We start from the raw sequence: 21,553 nt of genomic DNA on the forward strand, positions 1-21,553 counted from the left end.
GATGTGAAAGACGATGTGTGAGGTTGTGTGTGGACTGTGAAAGGGGTTGTAATTAGATATGGAGGCAATGAAGGTTATGTGGGTGGTTCTGGGATCTGATAAGCTTGCCTGAAGAGGTGAGTATTCAGGGATCGCTTGAATGATTTAAGACTAGAGGAAAGTCGTATTGTGCGTGGTAAGGCATTCCATAGAGTGGGTGCAGCCCGAAGAAAGTCCTGTAACCGTGAGTGGGAGCAAGTAATACATGGGGATGAGAGACGCAGATCTTGTGCTGAGCGGAGAGGTCGGGTAGGGAGATATTTTGAGATGAGTCAAGAGATGTATGTTGGTGTGGTTTGGTTAATAGCCTTATGTGTAAGTAAGAGTATTTTGTATTGAATACGGTAGAAAACCGGCAACCAATGGAAGGACTGACAGAGCGGGGCAGCAGACGTTGAACGTTTGGCAAGGAAGATAAGCCTTGCAGCTGCATTCATAATTGATTGTAATGGCGATAGCCTGTTTTTGGGAAGACCAGTAATAGTTAATACGGGAAATAATAAGTGCATGGCTTAGAGTTTTTGCAGGGGCTTGTGTGAGATATGGTCTAATTTTGAATATGTTTTTTAGATGTATGTAACATTGATTTTGCGACAGATTGAATGTGGGGAACAAAGGACAGTTCAGAGTCAAGGATGACACCAAGGCAGCGAGCTTGTGGGGCAGGGTGGATTGTCAAGTTATCAACAGTGATAGAGAGATCAGGCTGGTAACTGTTATTGGCTGGTGGAAATATAATTAATTCTGTTATAGAAATATTAAGTTTCAGGTGGCGAGATGACATCCAAGATGAAATTGCAGAAAGACATTCAGTGACACGGACCAGTACAGATGGTGATAAATCTGGGGAAGATAGGTAGATTTGAGTATCAGCCACATACAGATGGTACTGAAATCCAAAAGAGCTGATTAGTTTGCCAAGAGAGGAGGACATGAATATATATCTTCAAAATTTGGAGATCAATTCCCCCCCCCCCCCCCATTAACCTGGGATTGTTGAAGCTTCAGCAAGCCAATTCTTGGGCGTTTGTTACACCATATGAAATTACGGAAGGCACTATACAACAGCTTTAGTTAATAGAAAGGGCAGCAATTGGAAACAGTAAAAAAGTTTGGGCACATAAATTATTTTAAATTGATGAACTCTACCCAATATGTGGGTCCATTACGCACAAACAGACAACATATCGTCTAGCGTGTACCCGGCTATAGAAGTTGGTACTTTATCTCTTGATAAGTTTCAACCTTGATATAATTCAGATTTCAGACATTCAGTAATATTTATATTTGAGTATATCCCACAAGTTAGGACATTTTCTCACATCAGTGTTTTCCACAATATCTGACTACTTTATAAAACTAGACGATTTTTTTAACGATTTGCCCAATTCCGACGGATCAGGATGACAAATCCTCAAAATCGTCGAGTGTGTATAAACTATCGAGGCCATTGCAGCCCTACATGCAGCTCAATCTGATGATGCGACTGACGACCCCATGTAGCAGGATGAGGCAGGGGCCGGCATATCAAGCGGTCGGATACCTGTTTGTCTAATGTGTACCGGCATCCCGATATGTTAGCCTGTTGGCGGGAGGGTCGTCAGTCGAATCGTTGGGCACACACATCGTTTGGTGTGTACCCAGCTAAAATGTAATCTCCCCAGGGGCTCTCTGATATAAGTCTGCAGCCTCTGCCCTGCTGATGGCAAGCTCTGACTTATTTCCTGTGCTCTGCCTCTGTCACCCTTCCTATATCAGCCTATCTGAGCCTCCTGCTGCTTCTTGTTATGTCTCTGCAGTCAGTCTTCTCTTTATTTTCCTGCAACTTCAATAGTCTTTCGGGTTCTCTCCTTCCCTATCCTCCCGCCCTGCTGTCATGGGCTGAGGCGGGGAGCTGGAGGAGGAGGAGGAGGAGGGGAAGGCGCAGCAGAGACAGTGACACCTCAGAGTCACCTCCAGGACACCGGCAGGCTGCAGCACTCATGTCCCTTGGTAACTGCAAACAACAGAGCTCACGCCTATCCCCCCCTCTCTTTCCCCCACACTACCTGGATCTCTCCCAGCGGCAGCAGCCAGCAGAGACAGGGGAAGGAGGGAAGCAGGAATACATGAGTTTCTCTGGCGTCCAGCTTCCGGGTGGAGGAGTGTGAGTGTGACCCGCCTCCTACAGATCCGTGATCTCCTGACCACCTACTTACCTGCTGCACCCCCTGCACATATTACACTGACATGTCCGAGCTGAGAAGGAGAGGGGCCGGGGAGACCGAGCAGGACTACAGCAGTGACAGAGTAAGCCTCACCCCCTCCCGCTGCTTTTATTTTCCTTGCTGGCCTGGGATGGTAATAAACACTCACACTCTTGCTGCTGCCTGTAATACGCAACTGTGTGAGTGGTGTGAACCATGTGTGTCTGCCTCTCTGCTACCATGGTGTCCTTGGCCTCATTCTGCTGCCTGAATGGTGTAGTCAGTGTGTACATCAGTAAATCTGCTTACAGCATGTCATGCACTATTCTATGCTCTGTTACTTATACATAATGCTCAGGCTGTTTCTCCAAGACTCAGCTCTATCAGATGTGATTTGCTTCACACATTTATTGTATGGTGTTATGTAACATGCTGCAGGATATGGTGGCACTATATACAGCTATATACTGTATATTTGATATTAAGTGATGATGTGAAGACAGTAGTAACGCCTCCATCATCCAGCCATTCAGCCTGTCCGGTTGGTTCTGCCTGTAGGTCAGGTATGTTTTATGTTGTGGTAAAATTGTCACCGTTTGAGCCAGGGACACTTTCATACATATAACATGTCACAGTCTCATCCACCGTGTGGACAGCATGTTGGAGACTGAGTTGACCATTTTTACTTCGTAAGATTTCATTCTGTAGGACCAGCATACTTTGCAGTGTTTTACAATGGAAACAAGCAAGACTGGCAGGTATAACTTGGCCCTGATATCAGCCTTATAATCCACTACAGTAAATTACCTTCAGATACTGGGATAATACAATTACAGTGAATACACCAGTGGTTCCCAAACTGTGTGCCGTGGCACTCTGGGGTGCCTCAGGACACTTGCAGGGTTGTCTCAGGTTGGTGGTCCAGCATCAAATCAAATTATTTATGACCAATGTAATGTAAATATGTGGACAAACAGAAATGCAAACCTGTCCCCCACCACATAACATAAGGATGACAGGTAGCACAATTTACTTCACTTAACTACTTTAGTACATTTTTCGTGAATAACTATTGGCTTAGGGTGCCGTGAAAACAATACTGATACTACATGGCGCCATGATACAAAAAAAGTTTGGGTACTACTGGAATTCACTATGTCCAGCTGTATGCATACACAGTACACTATATACCTGATATATCCTGGTATGGTAGATCAGGGGCAAACACAGGATTTTTATAGGGGTGTTTACACACACACACACACACACACACACACACACACACACACACACTCTGTGTGTAAAATATATATATATCATAAATACACACACACAGATATGCACACACATATATACTCACATACATTAGAAATATATACATTACACACACACCCTTAACTTGCAGGCTGGCACCATGTCATTAAGCCCCCTCCCCCTAGCGTGAAACTTGCGGGTCAATTGACACGCAAGTTGCGGCATTTTGCCTTGAGGGAGTGGTGCTTCAGAGCGTGATGTCTGCTCTTGAGTCTGTCAGTGCGCTATTTGTAGATGTAGAATCTATAGCGGCCCTATTGGATGTTTTTGATCCTCTACAGCAGGGATGGGGAACCTCTGGCCCTCTGAGCTTTTTTCTGCTAGCCTCATCTGGCTAGCAGGGTGCCTAGAATGGCACCCTGCAGCCAGAATCTATGCAGCAGTGCCGCCTGGAGTGTCGTTAGGACGCACCTGTCACATGGAGGGGGCGTGGCCTGCGCCAGACCCGCTAATAATGTTAAATATATCAAAACGGCCATTGGCAGAACAAAGGTTCCCCACCCCTGCATTCTGATAGCTGGTTCATACCAATGTAATAAACAATAATAATCTAATGCGCTCCCCCTGGTGCTGTACTGGTGTTGTCTACTGTATTTTAAGGAGTATATGACTGATGATTCTCTAGTAATATGTACAACACAGTGGGCGTAATACCATGTGACGTAGTGATGTGTCATACACAGTATGGACTAGAGATAGTGAAAGTACACAGCATTTAATGTAGTAAAAACCACAACAAAATTCAATAGGTTATACTGTTGCTAGTCTCAGTCACAATGGGCTTAACTAAAATATGGGTACAGTAATATGGAAGGTGAATCCCAATGCACGTGATAAGTAAAACTGGTAACGTGGTTATGCTGATATAGTAGAGGAAGTCAACAGGCGGCGTCCCAACCTGAGTTGATCCTTTTCAGGCACTTCTTCAACAAGTGAAGCGATGGGTATGTAGAGGATGATCGCACTGTGTGGGGGTACCTGAATGTTGGAGTCTCTGTTTCAGGCTGTCTGGAGTTTGTTGGGTTTCTCTCCAGGGATGCAACAAGCGGCACACCTGGTCCTGGTAGTCCACTTAGCGTCAACCTGGAGTGTAGCTCCGTGTTTGGTACAGCAGGTTTTGCGGTGTTGCCGGTGGGGGATGAGCCACGTTACTGCTGTGCCTTCCTCTCCTTCTCTCGTCCTGAGTGGAACAGTCTCCTCTGTGTTGCAGCGCTGATTGTCCGGCTCCTACGTTCTTCCGGGTAGAGCGCGCTCTAGGGGCAGGTAGCGGTCATTTGATTTGGAGTTCAAGGAAATTTCAGTATCATGCAGGAGATTGAGTGTGGGTCCCAACGCGTTTCGACCCTTTAGGCCTTCCTCTGGGGGTGTGTTAGCATATGTGCTGGTTCCTGCTTGTATTTATAGGGACAGGTAACCTTTGATTGGTTCTTGTTGTCATCTATCCAGCATTGTTGTTCCAAATGGTCTTTCAAAGTGGCCATTTTGTTGAAGATGTTCAGCATGGAACAGGTTAATCAGCCATTTTGGGTGGGATATTCGTGGAATTTTTTTTTTTAAGCAAGATTTGTCATTGTCCTCATGTATTGATATTCAATAGTCTGCATAGCTAATGATGGTCTTAATCTGTCTCTTGTATAGACAGGGATATTGTTCGAATTAAATCATGATATAGATGCACTAGTAAGTGGAACATCACTAGATTAAAGTACATCATTATTAGCATAGTAGGTCTAGATTGTCACTTGTTACAGATTATGGATCTGACCTCATTGTCTAGGTTGAGGCCTTTTGGAAAGAGAGTGTCTAATTCTATTATACATTTTAATTCTTCTTTATTTATTAGTAAAGTATAATCTCCTCCCCTCCAGTTTTTGTGAACTTGCTTTATAAAATTCAATGTATTGTGTTCTGCATTGATGCATCTCTTTGTAATGTTTAGCAAGAGGATGGTCTTCTGATCCTTTTTGCACATTTCGTATGTGCTCGCAGATCCGTGTTTTTAAGGGTCTTATAGTTCTTCCCACGTAAAATTTGGGACATGGGCATTTTATGATGTAAATTACCCCTTGCGTGTTACGTGTGATCCTATTTCTAATGATAAATTATTTTTTGTTACTAGGTGATATTATTGAAGTGGTGGGTTTCGTGCTTTTGTGACCGTTGTTCATACCAATGTAGCCTTACTTGCTAGCGGAGCGCACTAGGTACCAGTGGAGCATTCAGGGTGGTGCGGCTGTCTGCCTGCAGCTGAGAAGCAAATACAGAAACATTCCTGGTCCCTGTGATTGTGTTTTAATCACAATTAGAGCAACCAAACTATCTTCTTCCAGCCACAGCCATTAGCCACAATCTTACGCTTTTCTACCAAATCCAAAGTCTCCCTGCTTGTGTCAGGTCAAGAAAATGACAAACAGGCTTAAACAGTCCACTGAACTGTCCAACAGGAGCTGAAACCACAAGTCAGAACTGTACAGATAAAAGCCATAGTTGGTGGGCAATGCTGCCTTTCATGCCCTGCTTAATTTCCATTTTGGTGTGTTTTTGAGTAGGATAAGTCTCTTTCCCAGGATTAGTGCCTACGGTATGTATCATAGGGACTGACCACTTGCTTTCACCCAAAGACCGACCTCAATCAGAGGATTGCCAGCAGAGTTATATGTTAGAGATCTGCAAAACTCTTTCAGGTACCTCTGGCCGACTGGGTGCACTGATAACCATGTGTGATGGTACAGTATTTTTTTTTTTTAAGGGACATATTACCCTGCCTATATTTGCACAGAGGAAGAATTTTGAAACCGTAACATGGAAATATCTGAGACACCATATACAATACAAGCCATGCAATAAAAGTGTATACCAAGCATTATTAACTTTTATTTTTTATAATGCCCAACATCCTGCCATCTCCCCTTTAATTGCAATAAAGACTTGTGTTGTAATTCCATATAGATTTTTTTTTTTTAATTAGCAAGCTTTGTAACTTATTAATATCTCTGTTTTTCCTTTTCCAAATTCCACTGTGGGGGAGATTTAGTTAGCTGCAGGGTCTCTCCTGGAATGTGTTTGTGTTTTGTCACTTAAGCTCCTTCCTGAAGTTAAGGTGTCCAGATCAGAGTCAAAGCCCTCCTTGCATATACACGTTCATGATAGTAGAAGAAAAATAGGAGTTGGAGGTTTCATGAACAAACACTCTAATCCAAGGGGTGTTCCAAAGCCCCTCTGCTTACTACATAATATGTCACATTCAAGTGGCATCATATTTCACTTGAATGTGGTTTGCATAGACATTGTATGAGACTTGGCAAACAGTACATCATTAATTGCTGTTTGAAGTAAAAAAGATATGAACCAATAATGATATCGACCATATCGTTATCGTTCAGATCGTTAATTTTTTTGGTGCCTACCAACTCTCAAACGACCAGCGATGCGCGGGCATGTATGGACGACAACGATATCGACCATTGCTTGTGCATGCAGGCCAACCTGGTCGATATCGACCAGATTACATAGGGTCGCTGGCCCGTCGTTGGTGGTGTGCTGGATGATCGGTATCGTTCATCCAGTACACCAGGAAGGTGCAGGGAGATCAGTCAGCGATACCGTTATCGCTGACTGATCGTACCGTGTGTACGCGCCATAATGGTATTTTTCGAAATCTTCTGAAACAATAAGGTATAAGCTCCTGAGGAGGCTGGATGTATTCTTAGCCAGTGAAACTCGTTGAGCCTACAGACCTTGTGATACTCCTTCCTATTGCTGGCATCACTTACTCCTTGGACTTTCAATCCCTGTTTACTTTGGCACCATCACTCTCCTCTGGTGGAACACCACTGCCCTGAAAAATTACTGCAATGGCCGCGGCATGAAGCCAATGACTGTGACAATTCGTGACCTATACCGGTAATCTCATCACCTAAGGGATATCCGGAAGTTATTACATGGTTCCTTTACACCATTATTTGTGGCATTTTTAACCATCAATATTGTTTTGCATATACACCTTGATGGTTTTTTAGGATTATTGTCATTTATTTATTAAATTGTTTATTATACGATATCAACTGTCTATTGATAAATCTTTTTTGGTAATTTGTTTCCACGTCTAGATTAGCGCTGGTATTTTTCATTTTTTTGTATGATTTTTGTGGGTACTGCATAATTAAATACTGAAATAGATGTTTGAAACGTGAAAAAATGTGAGAAAACCCTCAGCAGTGGAAACTTAAAAAAAGAAAAAAAAATTCTTGGAACTTTATGTAAAGCAAATGTTCTGTATTACTGAGCTAATATTAATTAATTATCTGGAGTACTTGGCTAAACATGACCACTATGCATTATTTAATTTTTCTGCAGCAGGTTCCTATGTTATTATCTGGGTAGTTGTGGTGTCTGAATTTAGGAACCCTCCCCCTAACGTAATGAGAGCAGCTGGGACTGGAGGTGTTCTACCTCTTCTAAAATAATAGGTGAAGGGGTTTAGTGCCTGCGCTGCATCGGCGATATAATATGGATACCTGTAGGGGGTATATCGATGTGTGTATGTACATATGACACTGTTACAAAATGTGGGTTAAAAAGACATACTACTCCTTATTGGCAATCGAGATTGAAGGAAACACTGGGCCTGATTCAGAGCCGTTCGTTCAGAGTGATGTTTGCACGACTGTGCACGTGTACGGATCGTAATACGCATGCGCGAACCAGTCAGTGCGGCCGAAAATTGTTTGTTCGCTAAATAGCGAATGCCTGCTATTTTGGGTGACAGGAGGAGGCGTATGTGGGTGGTAACAGGGGAAGGTGCTTGAAAACGGGGAGTGGAGATCAGAACGCAGGCGTGCTTAAAGGACAAAACGGGCGTTTTAAGGGTGTGCATAATTAATACAGCAGCGTCATTGACCACATCACTGGGTTATTTTATAGTCAGAACTGCTCGCAAGATTGCGGTAGGAAAAACCAACCACAAGAATAGCGAGCAGTTCATACGCTGGTCGATGTACCCGATTAATCTAATAAATAGCAGACATGACGTATGGTGCGAGCGGCCAGGGGGCGTAGTTTTCCAAAAAACGACCGCATGTTTTGTACGCTCGTTCAGACCTAGAGGCGTGAACAGACCGCAAAGAGCGAACGGTTCATTTGAATAGCCACCCCTTTTTTCTGAACGAGCGAGCGCAAATAGCGTCCGGCTCTGAATCAGGCCCTCTGTGCGATCAGCAATAAGTCCTTGTTATTAGTATGCTGATAGCCATACTATGAAACATCTCAGGATTGTAAAAAAATCAAAGGAACTTTGGCCCTCATTCAGAGCCACTCGCTATCGGCAGTACGCTCGTTCCGAGCGATGTTCGCACATCTGCGCATGCGTACGGTTTTTAGTACGCATGCGCGAACCAGTCAGTGCGGCCGAAAATCATTTGTACGCAATATAGCGAGTGCCTGCTATTTTGAGTGACAGAATGAGGCGTATGTGGGTGGTAACAGGGAAGGTGCTTGAAAACGGGGAGTGGAGATCCGAACGCAGGCGTGCTTAAAGGTCAAAACAGGCGTTTTATGGGTGTGCATAATTAATATAGCAGCGTCAATGACCACGTCACTTGGTTTTTTTGAACTCAGAACTGCTCGCAAAATAGCGGTTGAAAAAACCAACCACAAGAATAGCGAGCAGTTCATATTCTGTTCGATGTACTCGATTAATCTAATAAATAGCGGACATGACGTATGGTGCGAGCGGCCAGGGGGCGTTTTTAAGAAATAAAAGAGCGTATGTTTTGCTCGCTCGTTCAGACTTAGAGGTGTGAACAGACTGCAATGTGCGAACGGATCATTTGCATAGCCACCCCTTGTTTTTGAACGAACGAACGCAAATAGTGAACGGCTCTGAATGAGGGCCTTTGTCCTTAGGGTTCTGAATATGTTGTAAGTTCCTTCCTTGGTAACCTGTTGTTATCCATTGCTTCCTAATAAGTGATTATATGTCCTGCCAGACTTGATCCTTAGTATGTTTAACCTGTTATTATCCATTGCTTCCTAATAAGTGATTATATGTCCTGCCAGACTTGATCCTTAGTATGTTTCAGGTTGATCATATGCATTAGTCTCCAGCGGAATCCCGCATAAATGATTAAACTTACCGTTAAGTGTAGTAATGGCCCCACAGACATGTAGCTACTTTCCTGTTTGTTGTCGATTGGCAGTCCCATTCATGGCATGGAGGTAGTGTCCGTTTTCCTCCTTTTCCTTGTAATAATCCGTTTTAGATGATAAACAGGGGCATGTTCCCCATTGGGACATGATGGTAGGTAATAAAAAAAACTCACTTCTCTGGCAAGTAATGACCTCCTTAGCAAGGAGGTATATTTAATATTCTATATACTGTTTTGTATAAGTCTTCCAAAGCATTTCAGCAAATATTTGCTTTCATCAGGTATTCCCATGTTATGAGGTAGATGCTTTTCTAATTAGACAGAAAGCATTTGGGTGACAGCTTTGCAGATTTGTTGTAAGGATTATTAAATTCATACACATGGCACAACCAGTGACACCACATAAACTAAAATGGCTTGAACCTGTATGAGATCCCATCATGGGTATGTATTAAATATGTGGGCAGAGCTTTACTTGTCTGTAATGTAGTGGGATGATAATATTGTACATTAGTTTTCCACAGAGCTGCAGTGGAAAGTCAGAATAATACAGCATAATGTAATTTACCTCCACGGTTAAGTTTTATATATGTTTTATTGTTAAATAAAACTCAAAATAACAAGAGGTTATTAGTTAACAGGCTGAATTACCACTTAAATGTATCTGAGGTACCCCCTTGAGGTGTCTGTATCACAAGTTGAAGAACATAGGCCATAGAGCAGGGGTATTCAACATGCACCCTCCAGCTGCTGTGGAACTGCGAATCCCAGCATGCTCTGCCACAGTTTTGCTATTAGGGCATGCTAAAACTGTGGCCGGGCATGCTAGGATGTTAGTTCCACAAAACTGGATGTTGAATACCCCTGCCATGGAGTATCTGTCAAGCTACTTATATTTAACACTAGTGTCTGGTATAAAGCTGGAGCACGTGCTTCTAGTGTAAACTTAACTGTCATTCAGAGATACAGCATATTACAATGATGTGGAATATACTTGACATATGTAAGTGTTAATACATAAAAATTATGTGTAGAGCTGAATTTTCTATAGCAATATAAATGTATATGCATCCACTAAAGAGATAGTCATGTTAAGAGTAATGTAGTAAGAGTAATTTAGGGGGCATATACAACTGAGTGCAAGATTTTTGCGGCAAAAATTAACACGGCTATGCACACTCCCGATTCTCCCACTACACAATTGTAAGAAATGGGGTGCAAAATTTTTACTGCAAAAAGCTGCAGAAAATAAAAAAAAAAGTGTGTGAAATCAGCCTATACCCTAAAAAACATGCAAATTAATATTGGTTAATACTATAGTTATCAAAGAAAAATATTTGGAGCTCTTGATAATTTTGTAATGGCTGTTTTTTATATAATATATATATATATTATAAATTTTTTATTTTTTTTAATAACTAAAGCTAGAAAGCTATTCTTTTAGGCATAAAATGCTCTATTTATTTTTAGGGGTGTTTAAAAATGCCTTTCAACTATCTTTTAGTAATTTTAAGCCACTTTAATAAAAAACAAACACAAACACCTGTTATGTTATTTGTGGATTGAATATATGTTTATATGGTCTTCCCGCTAGGCTGTTTTAGCAGGGCGCCCCGCCCTGCCTGATTTTTAAAACAGCAAAATGCGCTCTGCACTACCTGCCGGGGCCCTGCCGAAACACCTTGCCAGGTGTCGTCCCCACCCGTGGGCCCCAGTGTCCCGTGGTGGGGGAAAATTGCAAAATATATGGACAAACAGAATTGCAAACCTGTCCATTACCACATAACTAGATAAGCACAATTTACTTAATTTTGAGTTTTTCAATAAACCTTTGGTCAAGGGGTGCCGCGAAAAAAATGCTGATACTTTAAGGTGCTGTGATGCAAGAAAGTTTTGGAACCACTGCCCTAATGTCATCCAAAAAACTAAAGGTAATGTGAATGTAGTGGATTCATTAAGAGTATACAGGCGCCCATGGAGGGGGGTCTCTGAGTACCCAGAAACCCCCCCTGCCTGCCGATCACTAAGTGTAGTGCGGACCACATTGAGTGCGGTCTGCACTAAACACTAACAAACATGCGTACTACCCGGCGGCGGTGTGTTTATTTTAGCAGCCAATGAGAGTCAGACTCTCATTGGCTGCTGCGTCCACGGAGGGAGCTGGCTGGAGCTCACCCAGGAGCTCCGCCTTCCGGCTTCTGCCACTGCGGGTGATGGGAGAGATGTCATGACGTTTCTCCCATAGTATAGAGCAGGCCGGGAGGAGCGGGGATTCAGGTAAGTTGTGTTTTTTTTTGTGTGTGTAAGGGCACGGGCACTGACACTGGTGCTTCATAGGGGAGGAGGCGCTACTGGGGGCACTATATAGAGGGGGAGGCCACTACTGGGGGCACTGTATAGAGGGGGTGGCCACTACTGGGGGCACTGTATAGGGGGAGTCGCTACTGGGGGCACTGAATAGGGGGGTGGCCCGTTATGAGGGCACTGAATAGGTGGACTACTACTTGGGACAGTATATAAGGGGCACTACTGGGGGGGGACTACTACTGGGGGCACTACATAAGGGGCTACTACTGGGGGCACTATATAAGGGGCACTACTGGGGACACTGCATAGGGGGGATTACTACTGGGGGCACTGCATAGGGGGGACTACTACTGGGGGCACTATATAAGGGGTACTGCATAAGGGGAGACCACTAGTGGGGGGAGCAGGGTCTTTAATAAATTATGCTGGCTGTATTCATGTTTTTTAGTGATGGGGGTGTGTGTGGCTGTCTAACCCGTCATAGGCTGAGTGGTATATTTTACTGTAGTGGCCCTAAGTCCTGTGTAAGCTGTTTCTATCTGTCTGTCTGTCTGTCTGTCTAATTATTTGTGGCTAGATGTCTTTTCTTTGGTTCGGCAACCAAGGATTTGGAAACCCCTCTTTCAAAATCCTGCGTTTGCCACTGGTATATTAATGATTTGAACTTACAAGCACCTTTCTCAAATATCTTGAAAGAGGTCCCTGTGCAGATGATATACTGTAAGAAAATCCACTTTATTCAGGTTACTGTACCTTAATCCTTGGAGTGCTTTCCTCTTCTGCTGATTACAGTTATACAAATACACATACTCCTCTTGGACTATTTATATATGCAGGAAGTAAAAGGTAGTCTTTTTTTTTATTCCATGTATAAAACAGTAACCACTGGTATAAGGTAAACATATCTTATTTGATACTCTTTGTAAACAACAAAGTGACTCTTCTTTATGCTAGGTACACACTAGATGACTTGCAAACAATGTGATGTCGTCAACTATATCCCTTGAACTCCCGGGCATACGATCTAGTGCAGTGCTTTTTAACCACTGTGCCACGGCATACTAGTGTGCTGCGAGCAGTTAAGTGTGCCGTGGTGATCAGCTCAGCGCACTTGTACTGTAGTGTGTTTTATTCCTGTGGAGGCCAATGTAGTATGTTTTATTCCTGTGGAGGTAAATATGTGTGTGTGTGTGTGTGTGTGTATTTTTTTTATGTTGGAGCCAATGTGTATGTTTTGTGATTGGTCACGCACACTGCATCGCCGGATGGTGTCTCTTGGCAATCTTAAAATCTTGTGTAGTGTGCCTCGAGTTGAAATAGTTTAAAATCACTGATCTAGTGCATACACACTGTGCAATCTAACAAATGACCAAACAATATATCTTGCATCGTTTGGTGGTTAGATCGTTAACTATATAATATATACATATCGCTTGATCGTTCGGTAGTGCGTACACACTGCACGACCTGCAGGGAATTGTTACCGAGTTTGACAGATCTTCCTGCATGTACAAAAGATCTGAAGATGAGACCTACGATGCCGTGGGAGCGCACATAGGAGCTCATTCAGACACGTTCGCTATGCTGCGCTCTCGCAGCCGGGCGTTTGTTGAAAACTGCGCATGCCTATAAGTCCCCCTGACGGCTGCAAGAGAGCAGCATAGCGAACGAGACTGAATGAGCTCCATAGTGCGTACACAGATTGACAATTCGTACTATTTGTCGTTCCGATGCGTCGGAATCGGCCAAATCATTCAAAATATCGTCTAGTGTGTAGGGGCCTTAATAGTATGTCTTTTTCTGCAAGACAGAACAATACAATTATCCAGGCGTCAAGAACGGCACCTCCCCTTGCCCCCAGGGTATCTATCAGGCTGTGAACAAAAATCTGCAGTCCGGGGCTATAGTAGGTGCCTCATATCTGTGCACTTACTCGTGGGGCTAGCCGATTCTCCTCTAATTGAATCAACCCTACCCAATAAATTATCCAAGATTGATAGTAGGGCATATTATCTAGTTCAAACCATCAATATATATTGTTTGCAGGCAGCTGTTGGTCACTAACTGTCCTGTCTCTATTTGGTTGTCTACCGCACAGTCTCAGCTCTCACATTGCACTCTTTATATCCCATGCTGCAGTGTAGATGGGTTGCACCAATGTTGATATGAGGGCACTGAGACAAGTCCTTAATCTGTACAGGATAGATGGTAGGTGCTTTGCAGTATTACCTAGCTCCCTTGTCATTTAAGGGGCTGATCCCTTTTCAGCTCCACTTGTAATCAGTCCCACAAAAAGGTTAATTATAATGCAATAACCGTATGCAGTTGACACCATCCAGTCTGCAATGAAAACATTCCAGGGAGAAAGTGGCACTTGAATAATTTTCTGGGGTATCCATTACTGGATGATATATTTAGCCATCACAGCAGTCTCTTTATAATAGAAAATATGAGAATTCTCTTTGGAATGAAAATTAGTGCATTAATTGGGTCCTGGTTGTGTCTTCATGCTATGAAATTATTTTCTCTACAGCTCATGTAGCGTAGACATGGAATACAGATTTTAGAGAGAACTATTGTAAGAGTTATTATAAGAACTATTATATAAGTTATTGTTAATATCACATGGTTATTAAAAAGACCCTTTTTATGTAAAAAAAAAATAATTATTGGGATTGCTCAGAGTTTAAACGGCATTTCCTTTTTTTCATTTTTTAATGGGGGTCTTGACATATTTTCCTCTTCCTTTTTTTTTTTTTTTGTTCTTTCTAGGGCAGTTTAGAAAATGTAACCAAATACATGATTGTGTCCTGTGGTTTACAGCAGTTATGCTAGATTATGTGGTGGATTCTTCATTTAGTTATGGCCTGACTATTGCAGTTACACATTGCTGACTTGTTCACCAACACTGTAACTCATAATAAGTCTGAGTTACAAATAATAATGAGTCCTCCATAACCTCAATCTTAACCAATGTCCCAATTTCAGGGGACTGTCCCACGTCACAACAGTCTTTGGCTGTATTGGGGAGAGTTTCCTGCTAATTGTGGTGAGCAGATGTTGTGTGCATCCCTGTGGCTGGTGTGCATGGCAATTCAACAGTCTTTTTAAGAGAGCTGGCATAGTACTGTGAAAGTGCTAGGCTGGCCGTCAAGGAACTTGGTATGCCCAAATTGATGTGACCATGCCTCTTTTGTCAGGCTGCCCTGATTTGCACTGGGATAATGTTAGGAGATATTGTCATTCCAAAAGTATTTTGGGCATGTGACAGATTCCAATCATACCTTAGTGTACCAGATAACTAGATATTTTTGTTCCCTGTTAATGGCTTAAAAAAAAACTAAAAAACAAACTATTAGCATGAAGGCAATCTTGAAACTGAGTATGAACTTTTCAGTAAAGACTCTATGCAACTTATACAACTCTTTGCTTTGCTGGTAATTGTGATCTGAACACTAAAGCCCCTTTCACACTTCCAGCGATAACCCGGGTTATTGCAAGTGAACATGCAGCAACCCGTGCTACTGTGCTGGGTGAAAGGGCCAGGTTGAATTAATCCGGCATTTCAACCCTGGTAACGAGCAGGGTCGAACATGGGTTCAACCTGGCTTGCGATGCAGTATGAACGGGTCGATGCGACCCGAGTCCCTTTCACAGCATAGGAAGAGCCGACGCTTGGAGATCTCATCTCCGAATGCCGGCTCAGCACGTGATGGCGGTGACGTCGTCGACCCGGCAGTAAGCTGAGTTGGGCCACCAGTCTGAAAAGGGTCTCAGCTTATGCCAGTGGATCCCAAACTGTTCGCCGTAGCTCCCTTGGGTGCCTCGGGACACTTGGAGTGGTGCCTCAGGTTGTTGGTCCAGCACCAAATCAAGTTATTTATGGTCACTGTAATGTAAATATATGAACAAACAGAAGTGCAAACCTGCCCACCACCACCTAACTGAACCCAAGGATGACCTTTAAGCACAATTTACTTCAATTTACTATTTTACTAGATTTTTTTTATGAATTTCTCAATAACTTAAATTTAGGGGTGCCGTGCAAACAATGCCGATACTTTAGGGCGCCGTGATTCAGAAAAGTTTGGGAACCACTGGCTTATGCTATATCGCCATTTATGTGCATAACCTAATTGTATTTGGAGTGAGTGACAGATTGTACTGGGGGTAGCTGGATTTGATTTAGCAAAATATATGCATTTTACATAGAATTTGTAGCAATGTTATGTAATTACTTGTAGGTGTATGTATTTTGTTTTTATACCAATATTAATTTCCATATAGTATTTGTGGGAAACTCTGATTTTCTCTTGATAATTAAAGTGGACTTTAAACTTCTTTATTATCCAGCAAAGTTGTATCACACCTGAACTGGTTTTAATCACGGTGAACCATCATGCCGTCGCCATTGACTATTTAAGAGGAGCAATGTCCACAGTACTATAAAGCTGTCTGTCATAATTGTTAAATTACCTTACAGTGAAGAAATACAAAGTCTCTATATAAATACTTCTCGAGTTTAGGTTTCTGTAAAAGAATGCCAAATTTGGCTTATGCATTTGTGAATATTATTGCTACACTATACATATACTAATGTAGGAATATTTTTATGCATCATTTGAAAAGTTATGCCTTCAGTGACCTACCGGTCAGAGGTTTTTTCAAAATGTATGGGGGAGAATGCAAATTTGCGCAGTTTGTGCAGAGTGCCCCAGGATTGGTGAAGCGAAGGCACATTGCAACCTGTACTTTTGCTGATTTTTCATCACGTTTCATGGAGACGTTCAGATGTTAATGTGCACAAACAAATATTGTATTGATGTCTGGCGGCACATAGCGACAATTGAATTCCCCCCCCCTATTTGTTTGGCACTGAATACTTTGCATTTCAGGTATTTGTAAGACTACTATATGTTTATAGTATTGCTAGAGCAATGCACTTGATTAACACTGAAATACATTCACATGCATAGAATTGCTGTATTTACATAAAATAATTTTGCCTATTTATAGCTAGATCTGTACCAAACATCAATTGCTTAAGAAATACAATCAGCGCATCATATAAACGGTGTAAATTAGTAGCAGCAGGGCTTTGTTGTATGAAATGTGTTTAGACTTTACACAACTAGCGATCTTTCTAACTGCAACCATCCCATCAGCATGCATGTTCAAACTCATTATTTTAAACTGAAGTAATTTGATATCGACTTAAAAAGAAAATGTACTTTTGTGAGATTTTCGTTACATTATATGCGCTATTTCGCAAATCTTAGTAGCCCTATCCTATAATCTAAGACAGTGCTCGACAAATTTTTCAAAAATCTATTAGCCAGCTTAAAAGTTTAGGAGCCAGACTATTGTCCGCAACCCAAATATATAAAAAGTGCTATAGAACACCACTCATGCTCCTTCATTGCTCCAGCAGCTTCCCTAAATGCCATCAGCGCTTGACACATGCCCGTCTATGGTGCCCAATTCATAGTATGCAACCAGTACATAACACACCACAGTGCCTCCAATACATGGCATGCCACACCACAGTGCCTCCAATACATGGCATGCCACACCACAGTGCCTCCAATACATGGCATGCCACACCACAGTGCCTCCAATACATGGCATACCACACCACAGTGCCTCCAATAAATGGTATGCCACACCACAGTTCCCCATAATATACATGGTATGCACAGGGTCTCTGCAAATCTGGTCGCAAGGTATACTCGCAATGGCGACCTGGTGCCCGGGATTTGTTGAGCCCTAATCTATGTTTTCCCTGGATGCACTCTAGCAGGTTGTATCTGCTCCAGGGGCATCTTCAGAGGGCCCAAACATTTGCAGTCTATACCCCACCCCATTGCATCAGAGGTTTCAAATTACTTTTATAAAAAACAGCTTGCTTTGATCAGTTCATATTCCATAATGTAGAGCAGTGTTTCCCAACCAGTCCTCAGGGACCCCTAACAGTGCATGGTTTACAGATCTCCTCAGTATCACAAGTGAAATAATTTGCACTACCTATGAATCTTTTAAAATGTGCCAGTAATGAATACACCTGTGCAACATCTAGGAGATCTGTGAAGCATGCACTGTTAGGTGGGCCCTGAGGACTGGATTTGAGAGACACTAATGTAGAGATTGTGGTGCACTGGTCGGGGCAAAATATGTACAGCCAGCCCACTAGAAAGTTTAGTGCTAGATTCTGTTAGAGAATATAACCAGTAATTGATTATAAAAGGGACAGTGGTTTTATTTGCAATTTGTACTTTTTGGGCTGTGTGGCCTAATTGTGGGAAGTGTAACCACGCCCCCTTAGGGGAAACTATTTTCTAAAAAGTACAGCGCTGGGCATTGAACAGGGAGGTGCTGTAAGCTACTCAGCCAGGAGCAAATCCTAGGGGTTTGCTCTCCACCCCCGAACAGGCAGTTTGCAGGCTCAGCGGCAGCAAACTCCCTGACTCCACTGTAATCTAGCACACAGTAGCTGGGCTGGGGAGAGAGGCTGCTGCTGACAGATAAGATGGGGGGGTGGCATCATACCTGGGCCCTTCCAACAAGCTTGAGCCTGGGTAATTAGTGCCTCCCCCACCCTCTCCTCTGTGCTGCATATAAGCAACAAAAATAATTTGTTTTTAACCACTTAACTGGCTATTTTTTTCCCAAAAGCCGCTTAAATTTGTTTTATTTTTTTTTTTTAAATGGTCGAAGTAGCTCAAGAACATCTATTTAATATTTATCCAACACGATTTAAAAAAAAACCATTTTTTTTCTTCTCTTTTTTTGAAACACATTAACAGCGATTATTACTATATCATCATCGACATATATCGGACTGTCGCTGTCTGGAACATCGCAACTTTGATTTCCTCTGAGCAGCTGCCACGTACACTCTGAGGGGCTGGGGGGGTGTTAATTTACATTTCATCTGCGGCGGCTCCTCTCTGCCCACTGTGAGTTTCTGACAGTTTGCATCAGTTGCGACTATGTCAGTTAGCGCACAGCCTAGCACAGTCGCAAACGATGTGACCACACCAGGCAAGTGTTTAAAGAGATGGAAAACATTTAAATATCTAAACAATAAATTAGTAATGCTTTATGTAGTTATATGCCATCTGCACAAAGACCTCTCTTAGGGCCTGATTCAGAGCCGCTCGCAAGCGGCCGCTCGTTCGCACTGAGCGATGTTCGCACAACTGCGCATGCGTACGGTTTGTAATACGCATGTGCGAACCAGTCAGTGCGGCCGAAAATCGTTTGTTCGCTATATAGCGAATGCCTGCTACTTTGAGTGACAGGATGAGGCGTATGTGGGTGGTAACAGGGGAAGGTGCTTGAAAACGGGGAGTGGAATTCAGAACGCAGGCGTGCTTAAAGGTCAAAACAGGCGTTTTAAGGGTGTGCATAATTAATATAGCAGCGTCATTGACCACGTCACCTGGTTGTTTTATAGTCAGAACTGCTCGCAATATAGTGGTAGGAAAAACCAACCACAAGAATAGCGAGCAGTTCATACGCTGTTCGATGTACTCGATTAATCTAATAAATAGCGGACATGACGTATGGTGCGAGCGGCAAGGGGGCGTATTTTTCAAAATTTCGACCGCAAGTTTTGTTCGCTCGTTCAGACTTAGAGGCGTGAACAGACCGCAATGAGCGAACGGTTCATTTGAATAGCCACCCCTTGTTTTTGAACGAACGACCGCAAATAGCGAGCGGCTCTGAATGAGGTCCCTAATCTTTCCTGTACTAAGTAAGACCTAGTCAGTGTATCTGTTTTATCATGTGCACTTTGTTTCAAGGATGTGCAATGAAGCCTATCCTAGTCACCCCAAAGCTAACTTTCTGGAAATATTGCTGCTGAGGTCAGTGTATCCACGTATTACCAGAAGATTCATATTCAGCTTGTCGACATTAGAATGTTGTTGTGGTTAAAACTGTCGTCCGGCATCCTCAAAATGTCGACATGTTCACAATGTCGACATCTGAACTGTCACCATGTGAAATATCGACAGTCTGAGGATGTCAACGGTAGTGTTTAGTCCCGCCGTGCGGGTTAGGCTGCGGAGGGGGTTAGGGAAAGGCTGCTGGAGGTGGGGAATGTTAGGGTTAGGCTGCTGGCGGTGGTTAGGGATAGGCTGCGGCGAGGGGGAGATTAGCATTAGGCACTAAGGTTAGAATTAGGAATAGTGGTGAGAATACTTACCAGAACGCCTCTGCTGAGACATCGCCACCAGAACTGATCCTCACGTGACCGACCGGACCCAGAAAAAGATGCAGCTGCAGGGACAAGGTCGACAGTTGATATGTCAACATATCCATGTAGACATGATGAATGTCGCCATAAATGTTGACCAATCGTACCTAACCCTCCTTTTTTTTTTTTTTGTTTGTTAACCACTTAACTGACGTGGTCATACGGGATGCGATCGCAGCCAGCTGTGCATCAGTTGAGAAGGTGCAACCGCACTACCCTGCAGTGTTTTTGAAGAAAAAATATGTTGTACACATGTGGAGAACAGATCTCTTCTGACTCCCCGGATTCTCCTGCAGACCCGGCAATTTCTGACCGGTTTTGCTAGAAAATCGTCAGTTAAGTGGTTAAGTAGTAGTGGATAGTTAGTAGTACTCTAATGAGAGGTTGTTGGGGTTATGTGGAGGGCTCTAGGTGGCACATGGGGTAAGGGATTGACATAAAGGGAAAGCTGAAATTAATTTTGGAGTGCACATGATAATTTCATGTGAAGCATTTGGGCTATAGCGAGAGGACTGAGGGACTTGTAGGAGTATGAAGGGCGTGTGTGGACATTTGTAAGTAGGGGACTGAAAGCATGTAGGGTGTTTTTTGGGGAGCAGGATCTGCAAAAAGGTGGAGGAGGAGGAGGAGCTGTGTATGTGTGCAAAACTGTACTTCTAACTGTGATTGTGGGTAATTTGCAGCCCTTAAAGTGTTTCAAGTTGCCCATCACTGCTGTACTACATTACATCAGTCATTTCATGTGAATGAAATCTTCTACTGAAAGGAATGAGTTTGTTGCTATGTTTTAAAGTGAAATTGAAGAACCAGGCATACTTTTCTTGTGAGTGATAGAACATTGATAAGATATGGCTGAACAATGAGGCTCTTTGGGAAAGTAACAACCCTTGTAATCCCACACTGAGCTGTCACAATAAAGTTGGCTTAAAAAAGATATTATTTATTATTACTTCACATCAAATTCCCTACAGTCAGTCATACATAGCAGCTATTCTGGTTCACTACAACTTTGTTTTTTTTTTTTTGTTTTTTTTTTACTGTGTTTTTTTTAATAATGATTTCCGGAAGAACCAATTGAGGCCTTTTTTCCTCTATAAATAATCTTTACTAGCTTATATGCATTTTTACTGAAAGTCAATAAGTTTTACCATCAATCAGAAGATACCCTATTAAACTAGGCATGGCAAATTGTATAATATGCACAATCAGTGGGATTGTGGAGAAGGGAATCCATGGTCCCGTTGTATACTGGCCACCAGAGTGGGCTCAGATTTTACAGTGCCAAGATGTGGTCTAGCTGT

At 42.7% G+C, this 21,553-nt stretch overlaps 1 protein-coding gene across 1 annotated transcript in view; it reads left to right on the forward strand.

Annotated features, from left to right (window-relative positions):
• The first annotated feature begins 1,957 nt into the window (after positions 1-1,957).
• Positions 1,958-21,553, forward strand: part of CDS1 (CDP-diacylglycerol synthase 1) — an 88,645-nt gene continuing 69,049 nt past the window's right edge. Inside the window, exon 1 of the mRNA XM_088445029.1 lies at positions 1,958-2,328. Within this exon, the coding sequence (XP_088301155.1) occupies positions 2,269-2,328 (60 nt within the window). The 5' untranslated portion in view covers positions 1,958-2,268. The remainder of the gene's footprint in view (positions 2,329-21,553) is intronic.

The sequence above is a fragment of the Taudactylus pleione genome, unplaced genomic scaffold (genome assembly GCF_031769625.1).
Source record: "Taudactylus pleione unplaced genomic scaffold, aTauple2 ptg000376l, whole genome shotgun sequence".
Taxonomy (NCBI): Eukaryota; Metazoa; Chordata; class Amphibia; order Anura; family Myobatrachidae; genus Taudactylus; species Taudactylus pleione.